Source organism: Lepidochelys kempii, chromosome 2 (assembly GCF_965140285.1).
Source record: "Lepidochelys kempii isolate rLepKem1 chromosome 2, rLepKem1.hap1, whole genome shotgun sequence".
In the NCBI taxonomy this organism is placed as follows: Eukaryota; Metazoa; Chordata; order Testudines; family Cheloniidae; genus Lepidochelys; species Lepidochelys kempii.
This window is the reverse complement of record NC_136381.1, coordinates 61,302,143-61,329,589: the sequence shown is the minus strand read 5'-3', so window position 1 is coordinate 61,329,589 and position 27,447 is coordinate 61,302,143. Positions and strand designations below refer to the sequence as shown.

Below are 27,447 nucleotides of genomic sequence, written 5' to 3'. Positions count from 1 at the left end.
TACTAACATGACCTATATATTCATTTATTTGTTGCTTGATATCCTAAAATCCTTTAGTTATTTGAATATTTTTATACAAACCCAAATAACTAACTAATTAATTGAACAATGAAACTCATACTAAATTCTGCACATAAAATATAAAAACTCTGTTTGAAAACTATTTCTATGATATCTTTGGATAATGTATATTGTAGGCTACCATGGGAGACAAATGTTTGTGTTTCTTTCATCTGGTTTTCTGTCTCAAAACTAGTTTTGATTATATTTGGAAAACTATCTTCTTCTAGGTTTTACATTTACACAAACCTCTCCCTATGTTCGAGGTAACATATTTAGTGAGCCACCATCTGAACAACAACTTAAGCGGCAAGAGGCATACAAGAATTTTCTTCGTTTGCAGGTGAATGCATGTGCCAATATTACCCTGTTAAGCTGTATTTAAGCATCTGAGCTTTTTTACTTATCAAGGATTTTATCCAATACATGCTCTCGAAGACCCCAGTCCTGTACAGACTTATGCATGTGAGTAACTTCATGCAGATGAGTAGTCCCACTGAATTTCATGGGAGTACTCACATGCTTAAGTGTTTGTAGGATTGTGCCTGAATCAGCAAAGTGCTATAAACCATCTGAAATTAGAAAATTGATGCCATTAGTGATTGACTTAAATTCAGTTGTGTTTTTAAAAATTTTTTGAGTCCCCAAAGTGTGCTAGGAGCCTCATAAAAACGTGAAGACACAAGCCTTGTCCTTAAGAATGAACAGTCTAAATTTAATATGACACAAGTGAGCATCATAAGTAGAGAAAGAGGAAGGACAAAAGTGACAATAAGAACCTAGTTATTTTTAGTAATGTTTGTGCACAATAGTTCTGCTAACAGTTTTTTTTGTTGTGTAACATGTTTTATAGTGTAACAAACCAGTGCCACAATAGTTAAAAAGAATTGAGGAGGAAATATGGGGGGGGAGGGAAGTTTGTTGTATATTATCATGTATGAAATTAATGTTGTTTGATCAATTTTAAAATTGTACCACAGTTTGGCATGGCTCTCTGTGGGAGAAGTGATTACGTTTTTTGTGTTTGGAAAAAAAAAAAGAGAAAGCTTTCAGGTGTTTTATATACACCAAAAAGGTTTCAAGAATATTCAAACAGCTGGTCTAAACAAATCAACAGTTATATGAGCTGTAGTGCAGGAAAGTCCTGGAATTCCCTTGCAGTTGCCTTGTATGCTCCTTAATGCTACAAATGCAGGGTGTATCTACGGAGTGCCACACATGTAAACTTTGTTCATTGGATCACTAAGCTGTTATCCACAGATGAATGTTAGCTTTGCTCTCTAGATTGAGGAAAAGAGACTCAGGGAAGAAGCAGAGCGTGAAAAACTTAGAATTGAAGAAGAAAAAGAAGAAAAGCGACTAGTTGAACAGAGGAGCAGAATGCAAAAAGAATATGAAGAGGAACAGGAAAAGAAAAGAAGGAAAGAGGAGGAGGTGTGCTATCTAATTTTAATGATTATTTTCCCCCTTACCCCTAACCAGCACATTGAATCATTTGCATTTTGCAAACTCTAAGGAAGCTCATAAAATACTCTGTGTCAGAAAAAGGCTTGTGGAACCTCACTGGAAAACTAGAAAGTAGGTGGGCCTCACAACTAGTCAGCAAAATCCTTCCACTTTCCTTAATCTTAGAAGAACACCATCAATTTGAAATCTAGTCAGATTTTTTTTTAAAATAGTTGAAATATAGTCAAATATTAAACCTATCTCTGGGCCTAATGTCAGTTTTTGTGGTCTTACAGTTATGTTTTCTTATTTTAAGAAAAGATTTTTTTTTTTCACCTGCTGCTGTGTTAGCACAGAGGAGATTGATCATACAGGGGAATGCAGAGTACAAGACCAAGTAAACAAACTGAAAAATAGGGAGGTATTTTTTCTCTAATCTTTTAGTTGTAGAAGACTTCGGAAATACTTGTAAATGTAGTAGGGGGGAAATATTGCAGAGGAAGCATGATTTTTAAAAAAAGTTGGCAGTGTTCCTTTGGAAAGGGCTGGAATACTTATTTTTGAAAAAAAGCAGTAATTTCTTGACATTTGCCCTGAACCAAGTGGTAATGAAAATTGTTATCAAGGTGTGCAATTTTAATGTAATTCAAAATAAAAAGCTTAGATGTATTTTTCAGTTTTAAAAAGCTGAATTAATTTGATTATATTTCTTCCCATAGTTAACTTGGGATAGATAGCTTGTGCCCTTGTCTTACGTGCAGTGAAGTAACACCACCTCTAATCCTCTGCATGGCTGTGTAAAACCTACGTAGACCATAGGCTAGAGCGTGGCATGGGCCACAGTCCCAGCATTCCAGATTCTGCCCCCTTGCTCCCATTTATGAGCAATTTGGTGGGATGGGTATGGGACTGATTAACAGAGATGGGCTGGTATAATGAGGGAAATGAGCTGCACCCATTAAAGTATTGTTGCAACTTTCCTTCAGGAACAGGGGAAGAATTTTGACTGAGCAACAATTTATTTTTGAGGCTCCTGTGGGGGTGGCTTAGCTATGTACCATTGTTTACTCAGGGCTGAGTCTTAAAAGCCTCTGAGCCTCAATCTAGCTCTGAATGAGACCAATGCATCAGAGGTGAAATCCTAGCCTTTCTGAAGTCAGTGAGGGTTCTGCCATTGACTTCATGGGAGCAAGGATTTCACCTCACATGTTTGAGGTGTATGGCAAAAGTTCTAATTTGAAAACTTTGTTCATTAGATCATGTTGTTTTTCCATTCATATTTACCTCTCAGATACAATTTTAATTTCTCAAGCAAAATAAAAAACTTTAAAAATATTGATTATTTTTTGTTTTTATTCACCAACAATATTTTCTTTACAGCAAAGATTAAAAAATGAAGAGCTAATTCGCTTAACTGAAGACAGAAGAAAAGAGGCTGAAAAAAAGAGGAAAGAGGAGGAAGACAAACAGAACGAACAACTTAGACAATATTATGAGCGAGAAAAAATAGCAAAGATGGAAGAGGAAAAAAAGGTGGTACACTTTAAGGACTTTGTAAAGTCTAAACATATTGTCCTATTTTATTTTTAGTAAGACAATTGCTAGAAAAATTGAATCATGATAATAAACTGCAACTGTTTTCTAGCAGCTGCTGAAGGCCCTCTCTTCACTAGTGCTCCTGTTATATCTACCAACACTAGCAGTGGTGGGAAATTTTGACAAAAAACCTAGGATATGCACAGAGAGACACAATGGGTGAAGTAATGTCTTTTATTAGACCAGCTTCTCTTGGTGAAAGAGACAAGCTTTCAAGCTTACACAGAGGTCTTCACATCTGGAAAAGGTGCTTAGAGTCTCACAGCTAAATACAAGATGTAACATTTCTTAGCATAAGAAATTAACACATGTTGCAAGAGACTATTCAAGGTGAAAGTGTGTAGTTAACACCTCTGCAGTCATAGGACAAAGGAGGGTTAGTGGGTTACAGATTATTGTAATGAGCCATAAATCCAGTGTCTTTATTGAGTCCATGATTTTTAGTTTCTAGCAAAGTTATGAATTTAAGCTCTTAGGCTCATCTTTTGAAAGCATTGTGCAGGTTTCCTTTGAGTTTGAGAGCTGACAGGTTAGATATAGAATGATCATTTTGTGAAAGTGTTTGCCCACAGGTAATACGGTGTTTTTGTCTTTTGTCATTTTTCAGCATGAGTTCATTTGAGAGCACAGTGATTGTCTTGTTTCACCCACATGGTTGTTATTGGGGCATTTTAGTGCACTGGATGAGGTCCCACTGTGACGGGATCTCCAGGGTACAACCTGGAACTGGGGTACTGCTGTGCCCACTTAACTCCCAGCCTGGGCTGTCTCTCACAATGCTTTGCTTGTGACAAGCAGCAAACCCCTCCAGGAGCTTTATTCACTCATCACAACAGCAGGTGGAGCCCCACACCTAGCTAAATTGCACGAGGGGACCCAAAATCTCTCATGAATCACACAGAGAAAGGCACCAGCCAACTCCCCCGCAGGTCCCCAGCCTAAGACCCCAGAGCTGTACCATCTTGCCCTGGTTAGAAGTCTGATAAGTACAAGTTTATTACCCAGTCTGCCCCTCCCTCCATGTGGAGGGGACACGAACCAGCTTTTGTTCAATAAGCAGAGGTTTCCCAAGCACTTCAAGCAGAATATATTGTTTTCGGTAAAATATAAAATAGGTTTATTAGCTACAGAAAGATAGATTTTAAGTAATTCTTGTAAGAATTGTAGATTGTAAGTGGTAGGCATAATATGATGTTACCAAAAATAAAATAAAAATAAATGCACAATCTAAATTGTAAACTTTATCACACTAGACAGTATTTCGATCAAGCAATGTTCTCACCCCACTGGATGATCTTCGTGTTATTGGCATCCTGGTTGTTTCCAGCGTAGGTGGGGGAGGAGAAAGGCCCCCTCATGCTGCAACTCTTCCTTATGTTATACCCTTGGCCCAGGTGCCTGGCAGACACTAGCTAGGTGTGTCCTGATTGGCTTTGCTGAGTCACAGTGAACAAGCAGCCCCCAAGTCACAGTGATTGAGCAGTTCCCATTGTGTGGTGCTTGGATAGTTGAGTCACACAGTTGATTAATGGGTGGTCAACACCAACCTGGGCAGGAATCTTTTGTATACCACTAATAAACTTGCAGCATATTTCAGTAACAACCATATAGCACAATCTCATAACACACACTAATGATATGCATATTTAGACAGAACCATGGGTTTCAGCAGATCAGTACTTTTTGTATGATACCTTGCATGGCATGCTTTATATGAAATATTACAACCAAATATGAATGATGAATATCGGGGCTACAGGTTGTTTTTCTGAGGTACAGGTGTTTTTGTGTTTTATCATTTTTTTGCATGAGTTCATTTGAGAGCGTGATTATCTTGTTTCACCCACATGGTGGTTGTTGGGGCATTTAGTGCAATGGATATGAGGTACACCACATGTGATAGGCATGTGTAGGACCCATGGATATTGAAAGGTGTGCTGTGGAGGTTGTTGATCTTTGTGGCAGTGAAGATAGATCTGTAGACTTTTCATCTGCTGTTCTGGCAGGGACTGCACCACTTTGAGTTTGTGTATCCTGGTCTGTGGGGAGCTTGCTTCTGAGGATGAGTTTGGAGATGTTGGGGGGGGATTGTTTGAAGAGCAGAAGAGGGGGGGTTGAGAGAGATTTCTTTCAGGATATGGTCCCCATTGAGTATGGGTTGTAATTGTTTAATTATACCCTGTATGGATTCCAGTGTGGGGTGATAGGTGACAACTAAGGGTGTGCGGTCAGAAGCTGGTGGGGTTGTTGCGGGGTGGTGGTTTTTTATATGGAGGCAGGTTCTTTTGGGGAATTTTGGTGGCCCATTCTATAATGCAATCTGGTGGAGTGTCCTTGTTTAGTGAAGGTGGTTTTAAGGTGTATGTTGCAGGCTTTCTCCTCAGAACATATTCCGTGGCTGTAGATAAGATTTCTTGGTGTGTTAGAGGTTGTTACTGGATCTGTGAATGTAGATATAGTGATCTGTGGGTTTCTTATATATAGTTGTCTGTAGGGTTCCATTGTTGAAGCTGATCATGGTTTCCAGGAAGCTGATGCCCGTGTGGAAGCTAGAGATGTTTGATGGATGGTTGGTGGTTGCTGAAGTGGTGGAAATCTGTGAGTGAGTTTAGGTTGTTTGTTCAAGGGATGAAAATATCATCAGTCTATCCCAGGTATATAATTGGTTTTGTGTTGCATATGTCCCAAATTTTTTCCTCAATGTGGCCCTTGAAGAGGCTGGCATATTTGGGAGCTGTCCAAATACTTATGGTTGTTCCCATGGTTTGGACAAAATGTTTGTTGAATGTAAAATTGTTATGAGTGAGGATGAAATGGATAAATTTGGTGATGTGTTTGGGGTGGATATCTGAGTGTTATCTATTCTCTTGTAGATATGAGGCAGGCAGCAATGCCATCATTGTGAGGGATGTTGACATATGGGGAGCGACAACCATGGTGACAGGGATGCTGTTCTGAGGGAGGCTGTTGGTATTGCGGAACTGAGGAAGTTGATTGTGTCTTTGAAGAAACCGGGAGTTTGTGTGATGAGTGGTTAGAGGATGGTTTCTCTGAGTCCCGGTATTCCTTCAGCAAGAGTGCCATGGCCACAGATGATGGGTCTTCTTGGATTCCCTTGTTTGTGTATCTTGGGAAGCAAGTAGAAGGTCCCTCGGGTGGGTTTGTGGGGGATGAAGTTGTAGAGTCTCTCTCAGAGATTTTTGGGGAAGGATTTGATACTATTCTTAAATTCCTAGATGAATTGTGGTATGGGTTCTTCCTTGAGTTCTTTTTAGAAGGTTGAGTCTGAGAGTTGTCAGTTGGCCTTGTTGATATAGTCATCATGGTAACGGACTAATATATGATTAGTATAGCTGGTCAGAAAATGTCTTCCATTATGGAAAATTTTGATTTTTTTTTTTTAGCAAAAAAATTGAAAACCAGAATAGTTCGATTCAGAAATGCCTCCATGGTACCTTAGGGCAGTTGTAGATTGGATGTCTTATGTCTCCATTTTACTGTGTAGGCTTAGCTCCCTGGTTGGACTAAAGTCTTTCATGGTGTACCTGATCTACCCGTTTGCTGAGATACAGATGCAAGTAAAAACGAAGTAGGATAAATTATGAGCCTAAGAACAATATCCTTTTAAATTTGAGATTTGATTGATTGTGGTCTAAAATTCTTACCCAGTTCCTTTCCTCTTCCCTGAATGATGTAAGCAATCCTCCACATTTAATAGTAGTGGACATTATCTAAGTGAAAGACAGTTGGCTTATGTCACAGATCCAGTCGGGTGCCTCCTGCCAGCCTCCCACCACATGCTGTGATGAGAATCCAAGCCTCTGGATCCCCAGGTGCTTTCAGCCTTTTGGAGTTTGAATGGAAATCCAGCCACTCCCCAATCTTAGAGTCCATAGGTATGCTCTCAGGGCAGAAGCCTGCTATCTAGCACTGTCTCCTGAGAGGCAGAACCTGCTGTCTAATTGCCTAAGCCCTTTCATGTGTATTGATGACCTTTCAGACTTCCTTGACTCACACCCTACCCCAGAATCCCTCCCCAAAGTGTGAGCATTCTGGTTCATAGTTTAATTCTCTCTGAAAGTGTGTGATTGTGTGTGTGATCTGCTTCACAACAGATGCTTTGCCCCAAATTTAGCACCTTATTGCTCTTTTAATTAAAGACAAAGAACAAGAGAGTACAGCTCATATATAACACGACAAACATCCTAAACCCAATATCCCTTTCTAGCCATCTGTGTTCATGAGGGTCTCATGTAGGCTTTATGTACTGGGTTGGTTCTCCCGTATCTTGAACTGGAAAAATTGGCTAAAGACCCCAAATAAATTAGCTCCTCCCTTTTTAAAAGCTTCCAGTCTTCTTTGTCAGGTAACTCCCTTGCCAGTATTGCCAACTTCCTCAGGTGACTGTAAGGCATCCTCTCCTGTGACAAACCAGGTCTCCTGGGTAGGAGCTATCTTATTGTCTAAAACAATTACATTTCAGTGGTTCAACATTTTAAGTCAGTAACCCTCTTTTGTTGTTTGTTTGCCACTAGCCTTTGAAATTTCATCTCAACATGGAGACAAACAGAGGAGGCAAAAGCCTGTACATTCAAAATTGAGTTTGCATCTCGATAAAGATACATACAGAGAGTTCATGATCTCACACAGAATTCATAGAATACACAGACAGATTCTCATTTTGTCATAGATTAATTTCACTGTATGTGTGTGTATTGGAGAAATATTGTACAAAAATGTGGTAATTGAATAGAAGAAAAAAGAATATGTGACTTAGCTAATTATAAGGTTTAAAAATGATGACTAAATAATTAGAACTTGCATAAATTTTATAAAGGTAATTTCTGTAAGTAGAACACAAAATACATCTAAGAACTAATTACAAAGGCTGAAATCTTTATCATGATTATATGTAAACTAAAAAGTACAATAGTTTTGTTAAAACAAATAGTCAAACGTTGAAAGCAAAATATGTAAATGCTACAAATAAAATAAAAGAAGGCAAATGAAAGGATATTAAAATACAGCTGATAAATATATTTAAAGCATCTTATGTAGAATTAAAAGTTTCAATAAGCTTTTATTTTAGCCAGCTCCTCCTTTTAAAATAATAATTTATTAAGAATTAATAGGAAACTTGTTACAATCTTGCACATTTTCCTGATTTTCAGTTTTCAAGGCAACCTTCTCCTGTCATTCCTGCTCTTCAGAACAAGTCCTTAGAGAAGGAAGAGAGGCCTCCTTCTGTTGAAAGCCATATGTCTTATTACACGCAAGTATGGTTCTTTATATTTCAAACTTAATAATTAGTGTACAAGTGGTAGTGTGTGAAAATATCAGTGATCAGTTACAGTTTTGACAGAACAGCGCAAATAATTTGTGATGCACTTGCCATAGCCAGTCCTATACCTGTGACATTTGGTGTGCAAACTTTTTGAATTCTGAAGTATTTTTTTTTAAATCATCTGCTCTGTCTAAATTCTTAAATGTATTCTGGATATATTCTTTCTGAAGGGGTCAATACCCCCTTTCTATTTTATGTAAAATATATAGGCAATAACTGAGATGATGGGATGGCTTTATTGCTAAGATAGTGCAACTTCTGAACTGACATTTGTAAATTCTCAAGTTCTCCCTTGCATCATAGAATCACAGAAATATAGGGCTGGAAAGGACCTTGGGAGGTCATCTAGTCCCTGCACTGAGGCAGGGCCAAATAATCCTAGGTCATCCCTGACAGGTGTTTGTCTAACCTGTTCTTAAAAACCTCCAATGCTGAGGATTTCACAACCTCTGTTCCTCAGTCTTCTTTTCTCGAGACTAAATATGTCCAGTTTTTTTTAACCTTTTCTCATAGGTCAGGTTTTTTAAACCTTTTATTTTATAATTTTTGCTGCTCCCCTCTGGACTCTCCCCAGTTTATCCACATCTTTCTTAAAGCCTGTGCCCAGAACTGCACTCAGTGCTCCAGATGAGGCCTCACCAGTGTTAAGTAGAACAGGACAGTTACTTCCCATGTTTTACATACAACATTCCTTTTAATACATCTGAGAATGAGATTAGCTTTTTTTGCAACTGCATCAGTTTATCCGCCTTTAACCCCCTTATACTTTTCAGTGGTACTACTGCCTAGCTAGTTATTCCCCTTTTTGTAGTTGTGCATTTGAGTTTCTTTCCTAAGTGTAGTACTTTGCACTTGTATTTATTGAATTTAATCTTGCTGAATTTAGACCAGTCCTCTAATTTGTTTTAGTCCTTTTGAATTCTAATCCTATTCTCCAAAATTCTAGCAATCCTTCCCAGATTGGTGTCATCTGCAGATTTTATAAGCATACTCTCCACTCCATTATCCAAATCATTAGTGAAAATATTGAATATTACTGGACGCAGGACAGATCACTGCCAGAGCCCACCTGATATGTCCCCCGCACCTCCAGTTTTACAGCAAACCATTGATAGCTACTCTTTTTAAGTATGGTCTTTCAATCAGTTTTGCAGTAACCTTAGAGTAATTTCATCTAGACCATATTTCTCTAGTGTGCTTATGAGACTGTCATGTGGAACTGAATAAAAAGTCTTTCTAAAATAAAAATATATCACATCTGCAGTTTTCTCTTCCCCCATCCAAGACCAATAACTGTGTCAAAAAAGGAAGTTTAGGTTGATTTAGGTTGCCTTGTCCTGACAAACCCATGTTGATTATTTCTTGTCTTCCCACAATCCTCTAGGTGCTTACAAATGGATTGTTTAATAATTTGCTCCAGTATCTTTCCAGGTATCGAAGTTAGGGTAACTGGTGCATAATCCCCTGGGTCCTCTTTGCTCTTCTTCTTAAAGATAAGTTCTGTGTTTGCCCTTCTCCAATCTTCTGGGATCTCACCCATCCTCCATGAGTTCTCAAAGATAATCACTAATTGTTCCGAGATTGCTTCAGCTAGTTCCTTAAGTACCCTAGAGTGAAATTTCATCAGGTTATGCTGACTTCAAGACGTTTAATTTATCTAAATATTCTTCAACCTATAATTTCCCTATTTTGTCTTGTGTTCATTATCCCTTGTTGTCAATATTAATTTATCTTTTTAGTCAATACTGAAGCATAATAGGCATGAAACTCCTCACCCTTCTTGATGTTGTCTGTTGTTTTCTCTCCTTTCCTGCTAAATGGAGGGCCTACACTTTTCTTCATCTTTCTCTTGCTTTTATTTCTAGAACTTCTTCATATTGCTTTTTATAATCATTGCTAGGTATAACTCATTTTAGGTTAGGCATTCTGATTTTGTTTGTGTTTGCTCATGCTGTTCTTTTGTATTCATCCTTAGCAATTAGTCCATGTGTTGTCTTTTTGTAGAATTCTTTTTTGACTTTCAGGTCATTAAAGAGCTCCTAATGGAGCCATATTATCTGCTCACTCAAAGAAGAACTTGACATTAATTTTCATGGTTGAGGTAACAGCGATGGTTGCTTTTGTACCCATGTGTTTCAAGGTATAAAGAGAATTGAAAGTCTTAAACTAATTTAGTGTTCAATAGAATATATTTTTCATCAAGAGCTTGGATGCATATTTTCCTGTACAGATAAGTTATTTCTTAACAGAAAATATCACAGTTTCCTCCTTCACATCTGTCACGGATCCACAGGTCTGATGCTCTTGCACAGATCTGGAACAGTCCCTGGGAGGACTCTTTCAGTATGTCAACCCCGTTACGCTTACACTCTCACTAGAGCAATTCCCTTGGTTTCACCGCCTCCTGGCACCAAACCTCAGAGCCTTCAGCATCACTACTTCATGCCATGAGCTCCTTTCAGTGAGTCAACCTGAGTGGGACACCTGAGGGAGACTTACACACCCAATGGGAGCAATGCACCCCCAACTTCACTCCGGAGTGACTCTCAGACAGTGTTGTAAAAGCAGGAGGTTTTATTATGTCTGGAACATAGCGTAGAAAATCCTTAGTTAACATGGAGAATAGAAAGTTACAGCATAGTCCACGTGGGTCAGATCCAGAGCCTCAGTGCCTCTTGAGTCCCAATCCAGAAGCTTCTCTAACAAGATCTCTGGGACAGGGTCTGTCTTTTATTTATAGGTTTGTGCAGCATCTAGAACAGTTGGGCCCTGATCCTTGATAGGGACTTCTAGATATTACCACATTACAAATAAATGATGTTGATGATTTTAGTATGTGTTTAAACAGCAGATTTTTTTTAAAAATAGAGATCACTAGAGACTGTCAGATTCTCATTCTCTCTCCCTCATTCTGCCAGGAGTTTCAGTATGATCAGGCACCAGATATTTTTAGGTTCAGTAAATTTTAATTTCTCATCTGTCTGAAGTGCTTGCTTACTGTTAAGTATAAAAATGACATATTTGTTATATTTGCTAGGATATGCCACAATCCAGGGCTCTGTCTCCTCCGGTCCCTGCTAGAAGAAACCAGATGCGTGCATATGGTTGGTATTCTCTTTATTCCATGATAGCATAACTAATACACGCCTTTATATATGTTAATCTCCTCTTCCTCTGTTGTCTTCTTTTCTGATATTGACTGTAATTATCTTGTGGAGAGAAAAACTCCAGACATTTTAGATGCCAAAGATATCAGCAAATACTTTTATTTGAATTTTTTTCCAACAAACACTTTTTTCACATACCCTAGTGGAAAAATTATTGATCTTTTGTTTTCAGATATTGGTAATTATATTTGAAAATCACCCTTAATTTAAAGAAGTTTAAATTGTGCATCAATAAGAGTGTTCTGTTTTCAACAGAAGTCTCATGTAAGAAAATGCATTTGTTTGCATGGCATTAGCACATTAATATTAATCATGCTTCTACTTTAGGGAAGTGCATGATGAGTATAACTAGGGCTACTGTTATGAAATAAAGAAAATAAATTTGTGCTGGTTATGAGGAAATTTTCTTGGTAGTGAGGTCAGTTAGATCAGTGGTTCTCAACCTTTCCAGATGACTGTACCCCTTTCAGGAGTCTGATCTGTCTTGAGTACCCCCAGTTTCACCTCACTTAAAAACTACTTGCTTACAAAATCAGACATAAAAATACAAAAGTGTGTCAGCACACTATTACTGAAAAATTGCTCACTTTCTCATTTTTACCATATAATTATAAAACATATCAATTGGAATATAAACATTGTACTTACATTTCAGTGTGATACTTGATCCTGTTTTCACTTGTGAGCCTTGTCTCACAAGTCCCGCCACCTGGGGCTGAAGCATGTAACTTAGCTTTGTTGGGGGGCCCCTATGGCGTGGGGCTCCGGGCAAATGCCCTGCTTGCCACCTCCTGATGCTGGCCCTGCATTTGCAACCCCCCTAAACCCATCCCATGACCACTCTTGGGGCTGCAAGCCCCAAGTCGAGAAACACTGATCTTGATAAGTTGAGTACCCCCTGGAAAACCTTTGAGTACCCCAGTGGTACATGTACCCCTGGTTGAGAACCACTGGGTTAAAAAGTGGGATTGTCTTCCAGTAGAAGTGCTAGAATTCTTATTTGGGACAACTACAGTGAGCAAAGCACTCCAGAATTATTGTAGAGAACAGTCCTCCTCTGGCAGAAGTAGACTGGACTATCTACTAGTGAGTAGGGCTTTTCATTTATGATTTCTGTCGTTCTTGTTCCCAATACATTTCTCCATTTATAAACCGTATATTTTCTCTTCTTCTGAGTTCTATAGAATTTGGAGTCCCTGGGACAGATTCTCTTTCCCTGCACCTTGTGCGATCATTTACAACCGCAAAAGTGGGTATGAATTGATACTATTTCATTTGATACCATTTTACAACTAATTTGCCATGGTGTAAATGACGTACACAAGTGTAGCCCAGTAGAGAATTTGGCCCATTATATGTAAGATCACATAACTTTGCAGGTGGAAGGATTAAAAATAGTTTAAGAACATGTCTAAAATCTCTCTAAAATCTGTTTTTCTATAAAATCGGAGGCATATATAGAGTACAAGGTGGTCTGATAAGGTTCTTGTTTGAGATGAGCTGTGTAACTCACTGTGGTTTCACCACTTGAGTAATGTGGCTGTGCCAAACTCAAGCCTATAATCATTTTATAACCACATCATTCTTTGTACATATGTACTGAGGGAATGTCTACACTACAAGCACTACAGTGGCACAGCTGCGGCTACATTGCTGTAGTGTAGAGACTTAGTACATTGACAGAATGTTTTTTTCCATTACTATAGTAAATCCAACCCCTTGAGAGATGGTAGCTAGGTTGACAGAAGAATTCTACTATTGACCTTGCTGCATCTGTAGTGGGGGTTTGGTCGTCTTAACTATATCACACAGGGTATGAAATTTTTCATAGTATTGAGCAATATAGCTAGACCAGGCCTCATTCAAGAGCTAGCTCTGAAAAGCTCTGTTCTCTCTCCCTTTGTTTCGTCACTCCACCATTCTCCTTTACAATTAGCGGTCTTTACTCATGTTATGTATATACATTCTGTTATAAGCTACTCACTGCAGGGACACTTTTTTTACTTTATATTAAGAGCACAGGGCCGCATTTTAAAATTTTAAAAGATATGTAGGTGCCTAGAGATGCAGATAGGTGCTTAGTGGTATTTTCAAACACATGTGGGTGTAATGGGGATTAGGTGCCTTGGTGCCTCTCTGTATCTCTAGGTGCCTGAATGCCTTTAAAAATCTGGTCCATAGTCTTTTACAGCCTGCTGACGTTTTTACTTTGATCAGGTCAGATCAGGTAGGCAAATAAGACACAACATGAAGAGGAAGGCTTTAAGTGCTGGTTTGCAACTTTTAGTAGCTAACCATAGTAACAGGGGTTTGATTGGGTCCAGTGTAGAGGAACACCAAATGAGAGCGAATGCTATCCTTATCCTAGCCCTGACCAGAAGGTTCAACCCAGCCCTCATGTGAGAAATGAGGATACATAGGAACTAATGCTTGTGGTTGAGACCTCATGCTAATGCTTGAGACTTAATGACCATGCACCTTATCTGCAAGCAGTGTATGGTCAAGTATTGCAGCCTTCTGGGCTCCATTCTCAGATCTGTCCCAAGAGTTGGGCCCTAGCATGCCATGAACTGAACACCTCAACATGTGGCAAAATTCCTTCCTGAGCAGAAAAAGAGAGTTTGGCCAGATCCACAACAGACCAGAGCAATCACAGATTTTTTTTTTTGAGTGGGGGAGGATATTCTACAAACTGGGTGACCAAGACAGTGACCTTGGCTTTGAAGGAGTCTCATAAACCCTAGGGGATGGCAGAATGAACAAAAAAGCTAATTTTGCCTGTTACCTGTCCAGTGGCAGTCCAAAAGATGGAGACAAGGTCCCAGCCCACCTGGCACAGCTTCCATGCCCTACCTTTCACTAACCAGACTCCACATGGAGCAGGGAGGGCATGTCATGGTTAAGAAAGTAGTAGCTGTCCTTTCTCCTAACCCCAAAGTCAATCAGGATGCTGCAGGGGAACTATTGCTTGCTGGTCTGATCAAATTGTGTCTCCATCCACCACCCCCTTGCTTATACAAGATGGGACATTTCTGATTGTTAACCTTGGATGCCTCTTACAACTCTGTAATCTGGTCCTTGGGATATTTCTAAATAGAAGATCTATACTAATTTAAAATGTATCAAAGGCTGCATCTTGATAATGGTGATATAATCACTAGTACTGTAGATGAAAGCCTCTGCTATTGCATGGGGGTAATCATAAAGTCATATTTGTAAAAAAAAAAAAAAAAAAAGCCAATAATGGCTGAGAACTTAAAAATTGGATAGACTGTGAAGCCCAGTGATGACTGAATCTGGTGATATTCTAAATAAAAAGAGCTCTCAACAGTGCTTGTAGCTGTTTCCATCTCTTCACATGGACTCAACAGACATTCTAGTCTTCAGAGTGATGTTTGGGGTTATTGTATGTGCTGGTTATGTTGTGAGGGTGGTTGTGTTGATTTATGTTTCGGCGGGAGTGCACTGGGACTTTTGTGTAGGCTTGTGTGTGTGACAAATAAGGTGTGTGTGCTGCTTGAGGGACTTTTTTTTGGATTATTGGGTGTCCTTCTTGTGTTGTGTTGGCGGTTTTGAAGAACTGTGGCAATTGGGCCAGGCAATCCACCATCTGTGCAGCCTCCATCATATAACCAATGAAATAATTGCATGCAAATTAGCTGTAGAATAAGGGTGGTTGGTTGAATTACTTCTGGTATCGCAATGGTCTAGGACTCTTGGGATGGCATAGATAGATGCCTTGCTGTGGCATGTGTGTAATTTATACAGTCAGAATGACTGGGTACTTAAAAATTGGACAGTAACAGACTTCAAAACCCAGTGATGATTGAACCTGGTAGTATTCTGAACAAGAAGGGCTCTTGACCATGCTTGTAGCTATTCCCATAGCTTTGCACTGACTCTACAGACATTTTAGGCTTCAGCATGACATACAAAGTGACATTTCTGCATTTTTATTATATGTATTTTCTTAGTTTTAACAACCGTCAACATATTTTTACACTTTAGATTTCTAAAGTGGCCAAAACAAACACAGTGTTCCTCTATCACTTTTTTTTTTTTTTTTAAATTATCAATGTTAAATTCCAGAGGAAAGAAAGAATGTGATAAATGAGCTGTCAGAGATGAGGAAACAGCTCCGAAGTGAAGAGCGGCGACTTCAGGAACAATTGCTCAGTGTAGCCAGTGATGATGATGTAGCCACTACAAGGTGAGATTTTTTTAAATACACACTTCTAAAGCCAGTTGTCACACTATGCCTAAAGCTATATTAGCCTGCCAGAACACACCTGAGCAAAAGCAAAAATATGAAAACACAGGATTAAACTTGCATACAAAATGTTCAAACTCTTTTATAATACAGCATTACGTTGTTGAGCATGGCACCCTGCAAAATGCATAATTTAGGCAGTTCTGTGTTCTGTGGCCCATGCTTACAGGATAGGGAACTCTATCCTGGGAAGCAGTGAATATAAATGAGACTCGTGGGTCAGAATGAATAATCAGCTGAACATGAGCTTCCAGTGTGGTGATGTGGCCAAAAGGGCTAATGCAATCCTTGGACATATAAATGGCAATATCTGGTAGGATAACAAGAGGTTCTGTTACCCCTGTATTTGGCACTGGTGTGACCACTGGTGGAATACTGTGTCCAGTTCTGGTGTCCAAAATTCAAGAAAGATGTAAATTTCAGAGGGTTCAGAGAAGTGCCACAACAATTAAACGGTTGGAAAACATGAGCTATAGTGAAAGACTCAAGGAGCTTAATCATAAAATCATAGAATATCAGGGTGGGAAGGGACCTCAGGAGGTCATCTAGTCCAACCCTCTGCTCAAAGCAGGACCAATTCCCAACTAAATCATCCCAACCAGGGCTTTGTCAAGTCTGACCTTAAAAACTTCTAAGGAAGGAGATTCCCCCACCTCCCTAGGTAACGCATTCCAGTGTTTCACCACCCTCCTAGTGAAAAAGTTTTTCCTAATATCCAACCTAAACCGCCCCCACTGCAACTTGAGACCATTACTCCACGTTCTGTCATCTGCTACCACTGAGTACAGTCTAGATCCATCCTCTTTGGAACCCCCTTTCAGGTAGTTGAAAGCAGTTATCAAATCCCCCCTCATTCTTCTCTTCCGCAGACTAAACTATCCCAGTTCCCTCAGCCTCTCCTCATAAGTCGTGTGTTCCAGTCCCCTATTCATTTTTGTTGCCCTCCGCTGGACGTTTTTCTGTTTTTCCACATCCTTCTTGTAGTGTTGGGCCCAAAACTGGACACAGTACTCCAGATGAGGCCTCACCAACGTTGAATAGAAGGGAAAGACCACGTCCCTCGATCTGCTGGCAATGCCCCTACTTATACATCCCAAAATGCCATTGGCCTTCTTGGCAACAAGGGCACACTGTTGACTCATATCCAGCTTCTTGTCCGCTGTAACCCCTAGGTCCTTCTCTGCAGAACTGCTGCCTAGCCTGCCTAGCCCCTAGTCTGTAGCAGTGCATGTGATTCTTCCATCCTAAGTGCAGGACTCTGCGCTTGTCCTTGTTGAACCTCATCAGATTTCTTTTGGCCCAATCCTCCAATTTGTCTAGGGCCCTCTGTATCCTATCCCTACCCTCCAGCATATCTACCTCTCCTCCCAGTTTAGTGTCATCTGCAAATTTGCTGAGGGTGCAATCCACACCATCCTCCAGATCATTAATGAAGATATTGAACAAAACCGGCCCCAGGACCGACCCTTGGGGCACTCCGCTTGATACCGGCTGCCAACTAGACATGGAGCCATTGATCACTACCCATTGAGCCCGACAATCTAGCCAACTTTCTACCCACCTTGTAGTGCATCCATTCAGCCCATACTTCTTTAACTTGCTGACAAGAATACTGTAGGAGACCGTGTCAAAAGCTTTGCTAAAGTCAAGGAACAACACATCCACTGCTTTCCCCTCATCCACAGAGCCAGTTATCTCGTCATAGAAGGCAATTAGATTAGTCAGGCATGCCTTGCACTTGGTGAATCCATGCTGACTGTTCCTGATCACTGTCCTCTCTTCTAAGTGCTTCAGAATTGATTCCTTGAGGACCTGCTCTGTGATTTTTCCAGGGACTGAAGTGAGGCTGACAGGCCTGTAGTTCCCCGGATCCTCCTCCTTCCCTTTTTAAAAGATGGGCAGTACATTAGCCTTTTTCCAGTCGCCCGGGACCTCCCCCGATCGCCATGAGTTTTCAAAGATAATGGTCCATGGTTCTGCAATCACATCCGCCAACTCCTTTAGCACTCTCGGATGCAGTGCATCCGGCCCCATGGACTTGTGCTCATCCAGCTTTTCTAAATAGTCCCGAACCACTTCTTTCTCCACAGAGGGCTGGTCACCTCCTCCCCATGCTGTGCTGCCCAGTGCAGCAGTCTGGGAGCTGACCTTGTTCGTGAAGACAGAGGCAAAAAAAGCATGGAGTACATTTAGCTTTTTTCACATCCTCTCTCACTAGGTTGCCTCCCTTATTCAGTAAGGGGCCCACACTTTCCTTGACTTTCTTCTTGTTGCTAACATACCTGAAGAAACCCTTGTTGTTACTCTTAACATCTCTTGCTAGCTGCACATCCAGGTGTGATTTGGCCTTCCTGATTTCAGTCCTGCATACCCGAGCAATATTTTTATACTCTTCCCTGGTCATTTGTCCAATCTTCCACTGCTTGTAAGCTTCTTTTTTGTGTTTAAGATCAGCAAGGATTTCACTGTTAGGCCAAGCTGGTCGCCTGACATATTTACTATTCTTTCTACGCATCGGGATGATTTGTCCCTGTAACCTCAATAAGGATTCTTTAAAATACAGCCAACTCTCCTGGACTCCTTTCCCCCTCATGTTATTCTCCCAGGGGATCCTGCCCATCAGTTCCCTGAGGTTGTCAAAGTCTGCTTTTCTGAAGTCCAGGGTCTGTATTCTGCTGCTCTCCTTTCTTTCTTGTGTCAGGATCCTGAACTCGACCATCTCATGGTCACTGCCTCCCAGGTTCCCATCCACTTTTGCTTCCCCTACTAATTCTTCCCGATTGTGAGCAGCAGGTCAAGAAGAGCTCTGCCCCTAGTTAGTTCCTCCAGCACTTGCACCAGGAAAGTGTCCCCTACACTTTCCAAAAACTTCCTGGATTGTCTGTGCACCGCTGTATTGCTCTCCCAGCAGATATCAGGGTGATTGAAGTCTCCCATGAGAACCAGGGCCTGCGATCTAGTAGCTTCTGCGACTTGCCGGAAGAAAGCCTCGTCCACCTCATCCCCCTGGTCCGGTAGTCTATAGGAGACTCCCACCATGACATCACCCTTGTTGCCCACGCTTCTAAACTTAACCCAGAGACACTCAGGTTTTTCTGCAGTTTCATACTTGATCTCTGAGCAGTCATACTGCTCTCTTACATACAATGCATCTCCTCCACCTTTTCTGCCCTGCCTGTCCTTCTTGAACAGCTTATATCCATCCATGACAGTACTTCAGTCATGTGAGTTATCCCACCAAGTCTCTGTTATTCCAATCACATCAAAATTCCTTGACTGTGCCAGGACTTGCAGTTCTCCCTGCTTGTTTCCCAGGCTTCTTGCATTTGTGTATAGGCACTTGAGATAACTTGCTGTTTGTCCTGCTTTCTTAGTATGAGGCAGGAACCCTCCTCTTTCGCGTTCTCCTGCTCATGCTTCCTCCCGGTATCCCACGTCCCCACTTACCTCAGGGCTTTGGTCTTCTTCCTCCGGTGAACCTAGTTTAAAGCCCTCCTCACTAGGTTAGCCAGCCTGCTTTCAAAGATATTCTTCCCTCTCTTCATTAGGTTGAGCCCATCTCTGCCTAGCACTCCTCCTTCTTGGAACAGCATCCCGTGGTCAAAAAATCCAAAGCCTTCTCTCCAACACCACCTGTGTAGCCATTCATTGACTTCCACGATTCAACGGTCTCTACCCAGGCCTTTTCCTTCTACGGGGAGGATGGATGAGAACACCACTTACATCTCAAACTCCTTTATCCTTCTTGGCCAGAGCCATGTAGTCTGCAGTGATCCGCTCAAGGTCATTCTTGGCAGTATCATTGGTGCCCACGTGGAGAAGCAGGAAGGGGTAGCGATCCGAGGGCTTGATGAGTCTCGGCAGTCTCTCCGTCACATCGTGAATCCTAGCTCCTGGCAAGCAGCAGACTTCTCGGTTTTCCCGGTCGGGGTGGCAGATAGATGACTAAGTCCCCCTGAGGAGAGAGTCCCCGACCACCACAACCTGCCTCCTCCTCTTGGGAGTGGTGGTCGTGGAACCCCCATCCCTAGGACAGTGCATCTCATGCCTTCCAATTGGCAGAGTCTCCTTCTGTTCCCTTCCCTCAGATGTATCATCATCAGATGAGCTTGTGAAAGAGAAGTTTAAGGATTGACATGATCACAGTCTCTAAATACTTAACGTGGGGAAAAGGAAGTTTGATAATAAAGGCAAAAGTATAATAAGATCCCATGGCTGGAAGGTTGAAGCAAGACAAATTCAGATTAGAAATAAGGAGCAAATATTTAACAGTAAGGGTAATTAATCATTGGAACAGTTCACCTAAGGTGATTGTGGAGTCTCTTTCACTGGAAATGTTCAAATAGAGAGGTATGTTGTTATGAATACTTCATTACTTTTACAAAAACATACCACAGAACATTTACTAGTGTACTATATAACTATACTAACATAAATGATTAGAACTGCACTGATAAGTAAATGAATTTTGCATTATCCTTCTTTTATGTTTTGATTATTTGCAAATCTCATCACATAGTAATCATAGAAACATCTAGCTCATCTCCATGTCACTGGTGTGAACTTACTGGATTTAGATACCACATCGCCTCCATTTGTAACACACAAGGAAATTTAATTATTTTTAAAACTGTGTTCAAATTTCAAATAATTTTATTCTTTGAGTGGCAGGATATAATATCCAAGTAATAGTCTTCATTTGGAGTAATACTGAGTGACATGTTCAAATAAGTTATGGATGAGGAACTGTTAGTCACACTGAATGTTTGGTTTACAAACTTTTCAAGCAGGAAAAGAGAGAAAAATATAATGGATGTATTTGAGATGGCCAGGCTTCGGATGCAAGCTCCAGTCAGGCGACCTTCATCAAAGGGTGCAGCTGACCCTGTCAATGTTCAGAATATCAGGGAGTTCAATGAACTTAAATACAAAGGCAAGTGGATTTTCTTCTTTCTGTTTGGGGTTTTTTTTGCATCTCTTAATCATTTCCTAGCATTTAAAAGAAAATTCAGTAATCCTTCTCACAGTTGCCCTTAACACAAACACTGGCCCTCACTGTATCTTCTTTACTACTGGCATTCTGGTTTAACTAGTGACCTGAGGATTCCACTGCTTGCTACACCATGGCATAGGTAGTATGGCCAGGGAACCACTATATCCAGCTGATTGCTGGCTGCTAAAACAGCCCCTCTGAATATTTTTAGTGGCATTGTATAACACATTTTGTGTTGTTTTTGTGGAGCGTGTCTGTCAATTTGCAGTGCAAAATATTTTGGTTCCCCAAAATGATGATATACTTAACTTCCATTAAATAGGAAAGCACAGGAATATTTCAGCAGCTTTTTAATGCACTTGTGTGTGCAATGATCCATTCACGTAAAGGCGCTGAGAGGTGTTATTGAAAATCCCAACGCAGCTTTGGAGCACAAGTCCCAGTGAAAGTCTACAGGATTTATGCTCTTAAATAATTTAGGCACTTTTGAAATCCCACCCTCAGTGTCTGACAGCAGTTTACACCTGACATATCTGTGCTTTCTTATTAACTAAAAGAAGTATCACCACAATCAAAATTCACTGTGTCAACCCTTTAATTGAGTTGTTGTCATTACCATAGAATCATTGAAACTCCTAATCCAACCACTACTAATGATCCCAGGTATTTATACATTGTTACGGTCTTTGGGTTTGTTTGTTTTCTGGCAAATTGAAGTGGCTTACAGTTATTTTTTTCATTTGATACACTTTACCGCCATGTATGAATTTTTTTAAATGAAGTGGTATTTTAACATATTACAAACCATCCACTTTTTTGCCATTATTAGTATTGATGGTCCTAATGCTTTTTAAATGCATGTAGTTCACATTTTTAAAGTAAATGTGTCTGAAATAGTGTTATGTGATGACATTTTAAAATTCACAATCTATACAACAGATTCAGAAACACGAGCAGACTTGAGATATATGTATCCCGATCCTCCAGAAGATGATCTAACATTAGAGATTCAACAGCGGGCATTGCTAAGAGAGCAGCAGAAGAAACTTAACAGAATGAAAATGAGGAGAGATGCAGAAGGTAAGAGAAGATTAACTTGAGTGAATGAAACTTATTTTTAAATTTTCTTTAACTCATTGGCTTTCTCTGAAGAATGCATGCAGGTTCACAATAATTTGTTGGAAAATAGAAAGGTAAAGCTACTGTCAAAGGTCTATATATTTGAATTCTACATAATAAAGAAAAAGCCAGTATATCTGTCTGCACTTCCATTGTTAGAGTGGATGCTTCCCCTTGGCTCTTTGGGAGTAATTTTATTGCGATTTCATTCTTATTTTAAAAAATATAACAGAAGTTTAGGGAACGTCCGGTTTCTTAAAGAAAATCTAAAGAGTCATAAATAGTTTCCCCTTCTGGAAGATGAGCCTGACAGAAGTGGTTGAAGATGGTCTTCAATCATTAGATTAGTTCTGCAAGGCAGCAATACTCATCACAGATAGTTTTGGAAACCAAGAATTATGTAGACTGAAGTTAGTATAGCTATTAATGTGTCTCTGACTTTTGAACAAGAAATATGCTGAGGATTAGTAAAGACAAAGTTCTGCTATTTTCAGTCTCAAAACCAGCCATTGTCACAGAAGTCCCATGTCCAATGTAGCAACTTACATAGCCTTACACTGCAGGTCCCCTTTTGGAGTATTGAAGACAGTGGGGCAGGTTCTCAGCTGGTGTTAATTGTCATAACTCCATTGAAATTCAATGGAGGATTTGTCTCTGTTTCTTGTTAGGAAAATTAACTTTTTCATCTTCATTCATTTTCTGTATGCAATAATACAAAATGTCTTTGAACCAGTCCTCTGCCATTTCACTGCTTCGGGTCTGATCTTCAAAGCCATCAGTGGGTTAGGATGCAGCTTCATAAGTGACCACTTCTCCATTCCATGATGCCCTAAAACAGTTGACCTTCTCTGTAAAAATGCACTTGACACAGCACATGAGAACTGAAGTCAAATTGTGCTCTGAGAAATTTTAGCTGTGGAATGAGTTTTCAGGGTCTGATACTTTCAGGCAATGTTGCAAAATCCTCCTCAGCATAACTTGGTTAATTAGGAAAAAGAAAGAAGAGAGATACAGACAAAAACAAAAGAGATCCTGATCAGACCTTCCCCTAATAGAGAAGGGAGAAGAGCAAAAGATCTATGAAGTCACTAGAAGCTTTACTGTATAGATCTAATTGACTTGGGAAGCACTTAAATACTAAACTGAAGGGCACTATAGAATGCCCTAAGATCCCTAGATACAAAAAGCTAGAAAGACTAAATTAGTATAGGCTTTATTTCCTGCGTGGTGGTGGTTTTGAGGCTACAGCCTTCATGAAAGGGGGAAGAAGACCCTACTGGAAAACAAGTAGTAATCTCACAAATTCTGCATCTACAACAAATCTCCACTCACTTGAAATGCCAGAATGAATGCTGCCTGCAGCAGATTGGATACAGGTCATCATAATATAATAATCACTCTTTGTTGCATACTTGGATTCAGGGACATCATGGGAATGTCATCTCTCTTTCTTACGTATTTTAATTAGAAATGAATGTCAATAATGTTAAATATCAGTAATGTTAAGAAAAAATGTCCAGGTGAATGGGGCAGTTCTCACCTCTGCCAGAGCTGTTGTTTCAGGATCTCTGAAGACTTAGGTAGACAGAATGGCATTTGTGTCACAATTTTGGAGGTTATTTTTGCCACCATAAAAGCTAGAGACTTTTTGTTGTAAAGAAGGCTCAGATTCTGGAGTTCAAGACGCATTATCACAGATAAAAGAAAACGAGTACTTGTGGCACCTTAGCGACTAACCAATTAATTTGAGCATAAGCTTTCGTGAGCTATAGCTCACTTCATCAGATGCATTCAGTGGAAAATATAGTGGAGAGATTTATATACACAGAGAACATGAAACAGTGGGTGCTACCATACACACTTCTGCTCCACGGGAGGTATCTGTCTTCCATGAGCTCGCCTTAGGACATAGTGTAACCAGAATGATCAGGTAAGGTGAGCTATTACCAACAGGAGACCTGGAGGGGCGGGGGAGGAGGGAACCTTTTGTAGTGATAATCAAGGTGGGCCATTTCCAGCAGTTGACAAGAACATCTGAGGAAAAGTGGAGGGAGGGGAATAAACATGGGAAAATAGTTTTACTTTGTGTAATGACCCATCCACTCCCAGTCTCTATTCAAGCCTAAGTTAATTGTATCCAGTTTGCACATTAATTCCAATTCAGCAGTCTCTCGTTGGAGTCTGTTTTTGAAGTTTTTTTTGTTGAAGAATTGCCACTTTTAGGTCTGTAATCAAGTGACCAAAGAGATTGAAGTGTTCTCTGACTGGTTTTTGAATGTTATAATTCCTGACATTTGATTTGTGTCCATTTATTCTTTTACATAGAGACTGTCCAGTTTGGCCAATGTACATGGCAGAGGGGCATTGCTGGCACATATCACATTGGTAGATGTGCAGGTAAATGAGCCTCTGATATTGTGGCTGATGTGATTAGGCCCTATGATGGTGTCCCCTGAATAGATATGCGAACAGAGTTGGCAACAGGCTTTGTTGCAAGGATAGGTTCCCTAACCCAGAAACCTATCCTTGCAACAAAGCCCGTTGCCAACTGTGTCCACGTATCTATTCAGGGGACACCATTATAGGCTGATCACATCAGCCACACTATCAGAGGCTCGTTCACCTGCACATCTACCAATGTGATATGTGCCAGCAATGCCCTTCTACCACGTACATTGGCCAAACTGGATAGTCTCTATGTAAAAGAATAAATGGACACAAATCAGACGTCAGGAATTATAACATTCAAAAACCAGTCGGAGAACACTTCAGTCTCTTTAGTCGCTCGATTACAGACCTAAAAGTGGCAATTCTTCAACAAAAAAAACTTCAAAAACAGACTCCAACGAGAGACTGCTGAATTGGAATTAATGTGCAAACTGGATACAATTAACTTAGGCTTGAATAAAGACTGGGAGTGGATGGGTCATTACACAAAGTAAAACTATTTCCCCATGTTTATTCCCCCCCACCCCCCACTGTTCCTCAGACGTTCTTGTCAACTGCTGGAAATGGCCCACCTTGATTATCACTACAAAAGGTTTTTTCACCCCCGCTCTCCTGCTGATAATAGCTCACCTTACCTGATCACTCTGGTTACAGTGTGTATGGTAACACCCATTGTTTCATGTTCTCTGTGTATATAAATCTCCCCACTGTATTTTCCACAGTATGCATCCGATGAAGTGAGCTGTAGCTCACGAAAGCTTATGCTCAAATAAATTGGTTAGTCTCTAAGGTGCCACAGTACTCCTTTTCTTTTTGCGGATACAGACTAACACAGCTGCTACTCTGAAACCTATCACAGATAAGTAACAGCTTGCCTGTCTGCCCAGACTTGTCCAGCTCAGCTCCTGGGCAGAAGCCCTTCTCATAAAAATTGCAGTTTGGAGTTTCTTGCTGAACTAGAGCTCCACTTGCTGAGAGTTTGGAATAAATGCTAGTAAAGGCTTTAGTATTCCTGCCACTTGTAGTTTTTGTGGGGAAAAATAGTACTTTTGCAACTGTCATGGGAGAACTGGATAGTATCTTACTCTGCAAGTCATCCCAATATGACTAAGGGTGACCGAATTGATCCCAAAGGACAAAAGTTGTGTGTTTATTGCATGATGAGCTAAAAATATGTTATGCATTAAGGAGGAAGATGATGAAGAATATTTCTTGGGTTTGTTGTTTCTGTGACAGGCTTTTCTGGTGTTCATGTGTACTATAACTGTTATATACAGTATATAAAAAAACAAATGTATATAAAATACACTTATTGTCTTAAATTGTGACCTTCTTGGGGCAGGGACCTTTTGAACTGTAATATTTTCCCGATGAGATTAAGTTTCTGATTGATAGGCCACATTGCTTTTGAGAAGGCTTTGATTTATCTGGAGGAGTCTGCTTTGCTTGCTATGAAAGTCAGTTTTGACTCATTCCATTAATTTGAGTACAGATTGCCAATTTCATCTCTTGCCAATTCTGAATGGATGATGTAGTTTTAGATAACATTAATCTGAACAAAGCCAGATGTTCCCTTTTCCAGGGCAGTTTAGATTGGCAGACAAGTATCTGAACCCTGAGCACAATTGTGGGAAATCTTTTTATTGTTAAGCTGCTTCATGGTCCTTGTAGAGGACACTCTCCCCAGCACACCAATTCTTTGTCCTCCTTTGTCTTGTGACTTTCATTGTCCATCTTCTGTTTTACACTTACTTATAGTCTGTTACTGTCACTTCCTACTCTGTAGCTCTGGGCAAAAGAAATATGTGTTGTTTGCCTTTTCTCTGTTAAATTTGACTCTGAGGAAGGTGAATAGGAAAATTAACTCCTTTTTCTCCAATGAAAATGGATCAGACACTTTTTTCTTGTTGTTTCAGAGTAGCAGCCGGGTTAGTCTGTATTCGCAAAAAGAAAAGGAGTACTTGTGGCACTTTAGAGACTAACCCCCCCATTGTTCCTCAGATGTTCTTATTAACTGCTGGAAATGGCTCATCTTGATTATCACTACAAAAGGTTCCTCTCCCCCCCCCCCCCCCCCGCTCTCCTGCTGGTAATAGCTCATCTTAAGTTATCACTCTCCTTACAGTGTGTATGATAACACCCATTTTTTCATGTTCTGTGTGTATATAAATCTCACTGTATTTTCCACTGAATGCATCCGATGAAGTGAGCTGTAGCTCATGAAAGCTTATGCTCAAATAAATTGGTTAGTCTCTAAGGTGCCATAAGTCATCCTTTTCTTTTTTCTTGTTGTCTCATTCAAGGGAAAAAGAAATGAGTGATATGTTTTTTTTACAATATGAAAATTACACTGCTGTTGGCTCTAGAGGCAAAGACCAACCTATTTTCACAGTAATTACAGAGATTCTGCTAACGTTTCTGGGGGAGCAACAGATAAAAAAAAATTATGTGGACTATGATGCAACTCTTCTTTACATATACATTTATTACTGTGTTTTCCCCAGGTTTTTAAATAAGAGAAACATTTTAAATGTTAGCGGCATCAAAACTTTAGAAACTAACAAGTTTTTAAACATATGACAGAAGTAGTTTCAAATGCTACACTTGCCCCTGACTCCTGCCAATTTTTATCATTTTGCAATCTCTTTCCTGTTTTTAATTGTTTTCCTTTCCCTTCTTGCTGTGTGAGAGAGTCGTACAAACAGGAGAGCTGAGTGAATCGTGGATTTTCAGTTTCAAGGCACAAATTGAAAAAATCAGACGCACACGCACACACACACACACACGTTTTGGTCAATTTGAAAGAAATTTTTTTGTTTCAGTTGGGCTGTTTTGGGTGTTTAGATTGACCAGTTTTGAAAGCAAAACACTGTTTACAATCAAAGCCGAAATGTAACAGATGAACTGTTTCAACTTTTTCTAAATATTTTTTCCAACCTGAAACTAAATTGTCAAATTCAGCATGAATTTAGCTAACAGTTTTGGGGCCTGAAAAATGCATTTT

General features: G+C 40.1%; 1 protein-coding gene across 15 annotated transcripts in view; it reads left to right on the top strand.

Moving 5' to 3' along the window:
• CSPP1 (centrosome and spindle pole associated protein 1) overlaps positions 1 to 27,447 on the top strand; it is a 178,579-nt gene that overhangs the window by 105,914 nt on the left and 45,218 nt on the right. For 11 of the 15 annotated variants that reach the window (XM_073330932.1, XM_073330936.2, XM_073330939.2 and 8 more), the window contains 8 exons: positions 291 to 403; positions 1,345 to 1,494; positions 2,887 to 3,039; positions 8,274 to 8,378; positions 11,484 to 11,550; positions 15,703 to 15,823; positions 20,671 to 20,816; positions 21,816 to 21,956. In XM_073330932.1, the coding sequence (XP_073187033.1) occupies positions 291 to 403; positions 1,345 to 1,494; positions 2,887 to 3,039; positions 8,274 to 8,378; positions 11,484 to 11,550; positions 15,703 to 15,823; positions 20,671 to 20,816; positions 21,816 to 21,956 (996 nt within the window). The remainder of the gene's footprint in view (positions 1 to 290; positions 404 to 1,344; positions 1,495 to 2,886; positions 3,040 to 8,273; positions 8,379 to 11,483; positions 11,551 to 15,702; positions 15,824 to 20,670; positions 20,817 to 21,815; positions 21,957 to 27,447) is intronic. The other 4 variants (XM_073330937.2, XM_073330947.2, XM_073330941.2 and 1 more) reach the window with 3 other exon arrangements.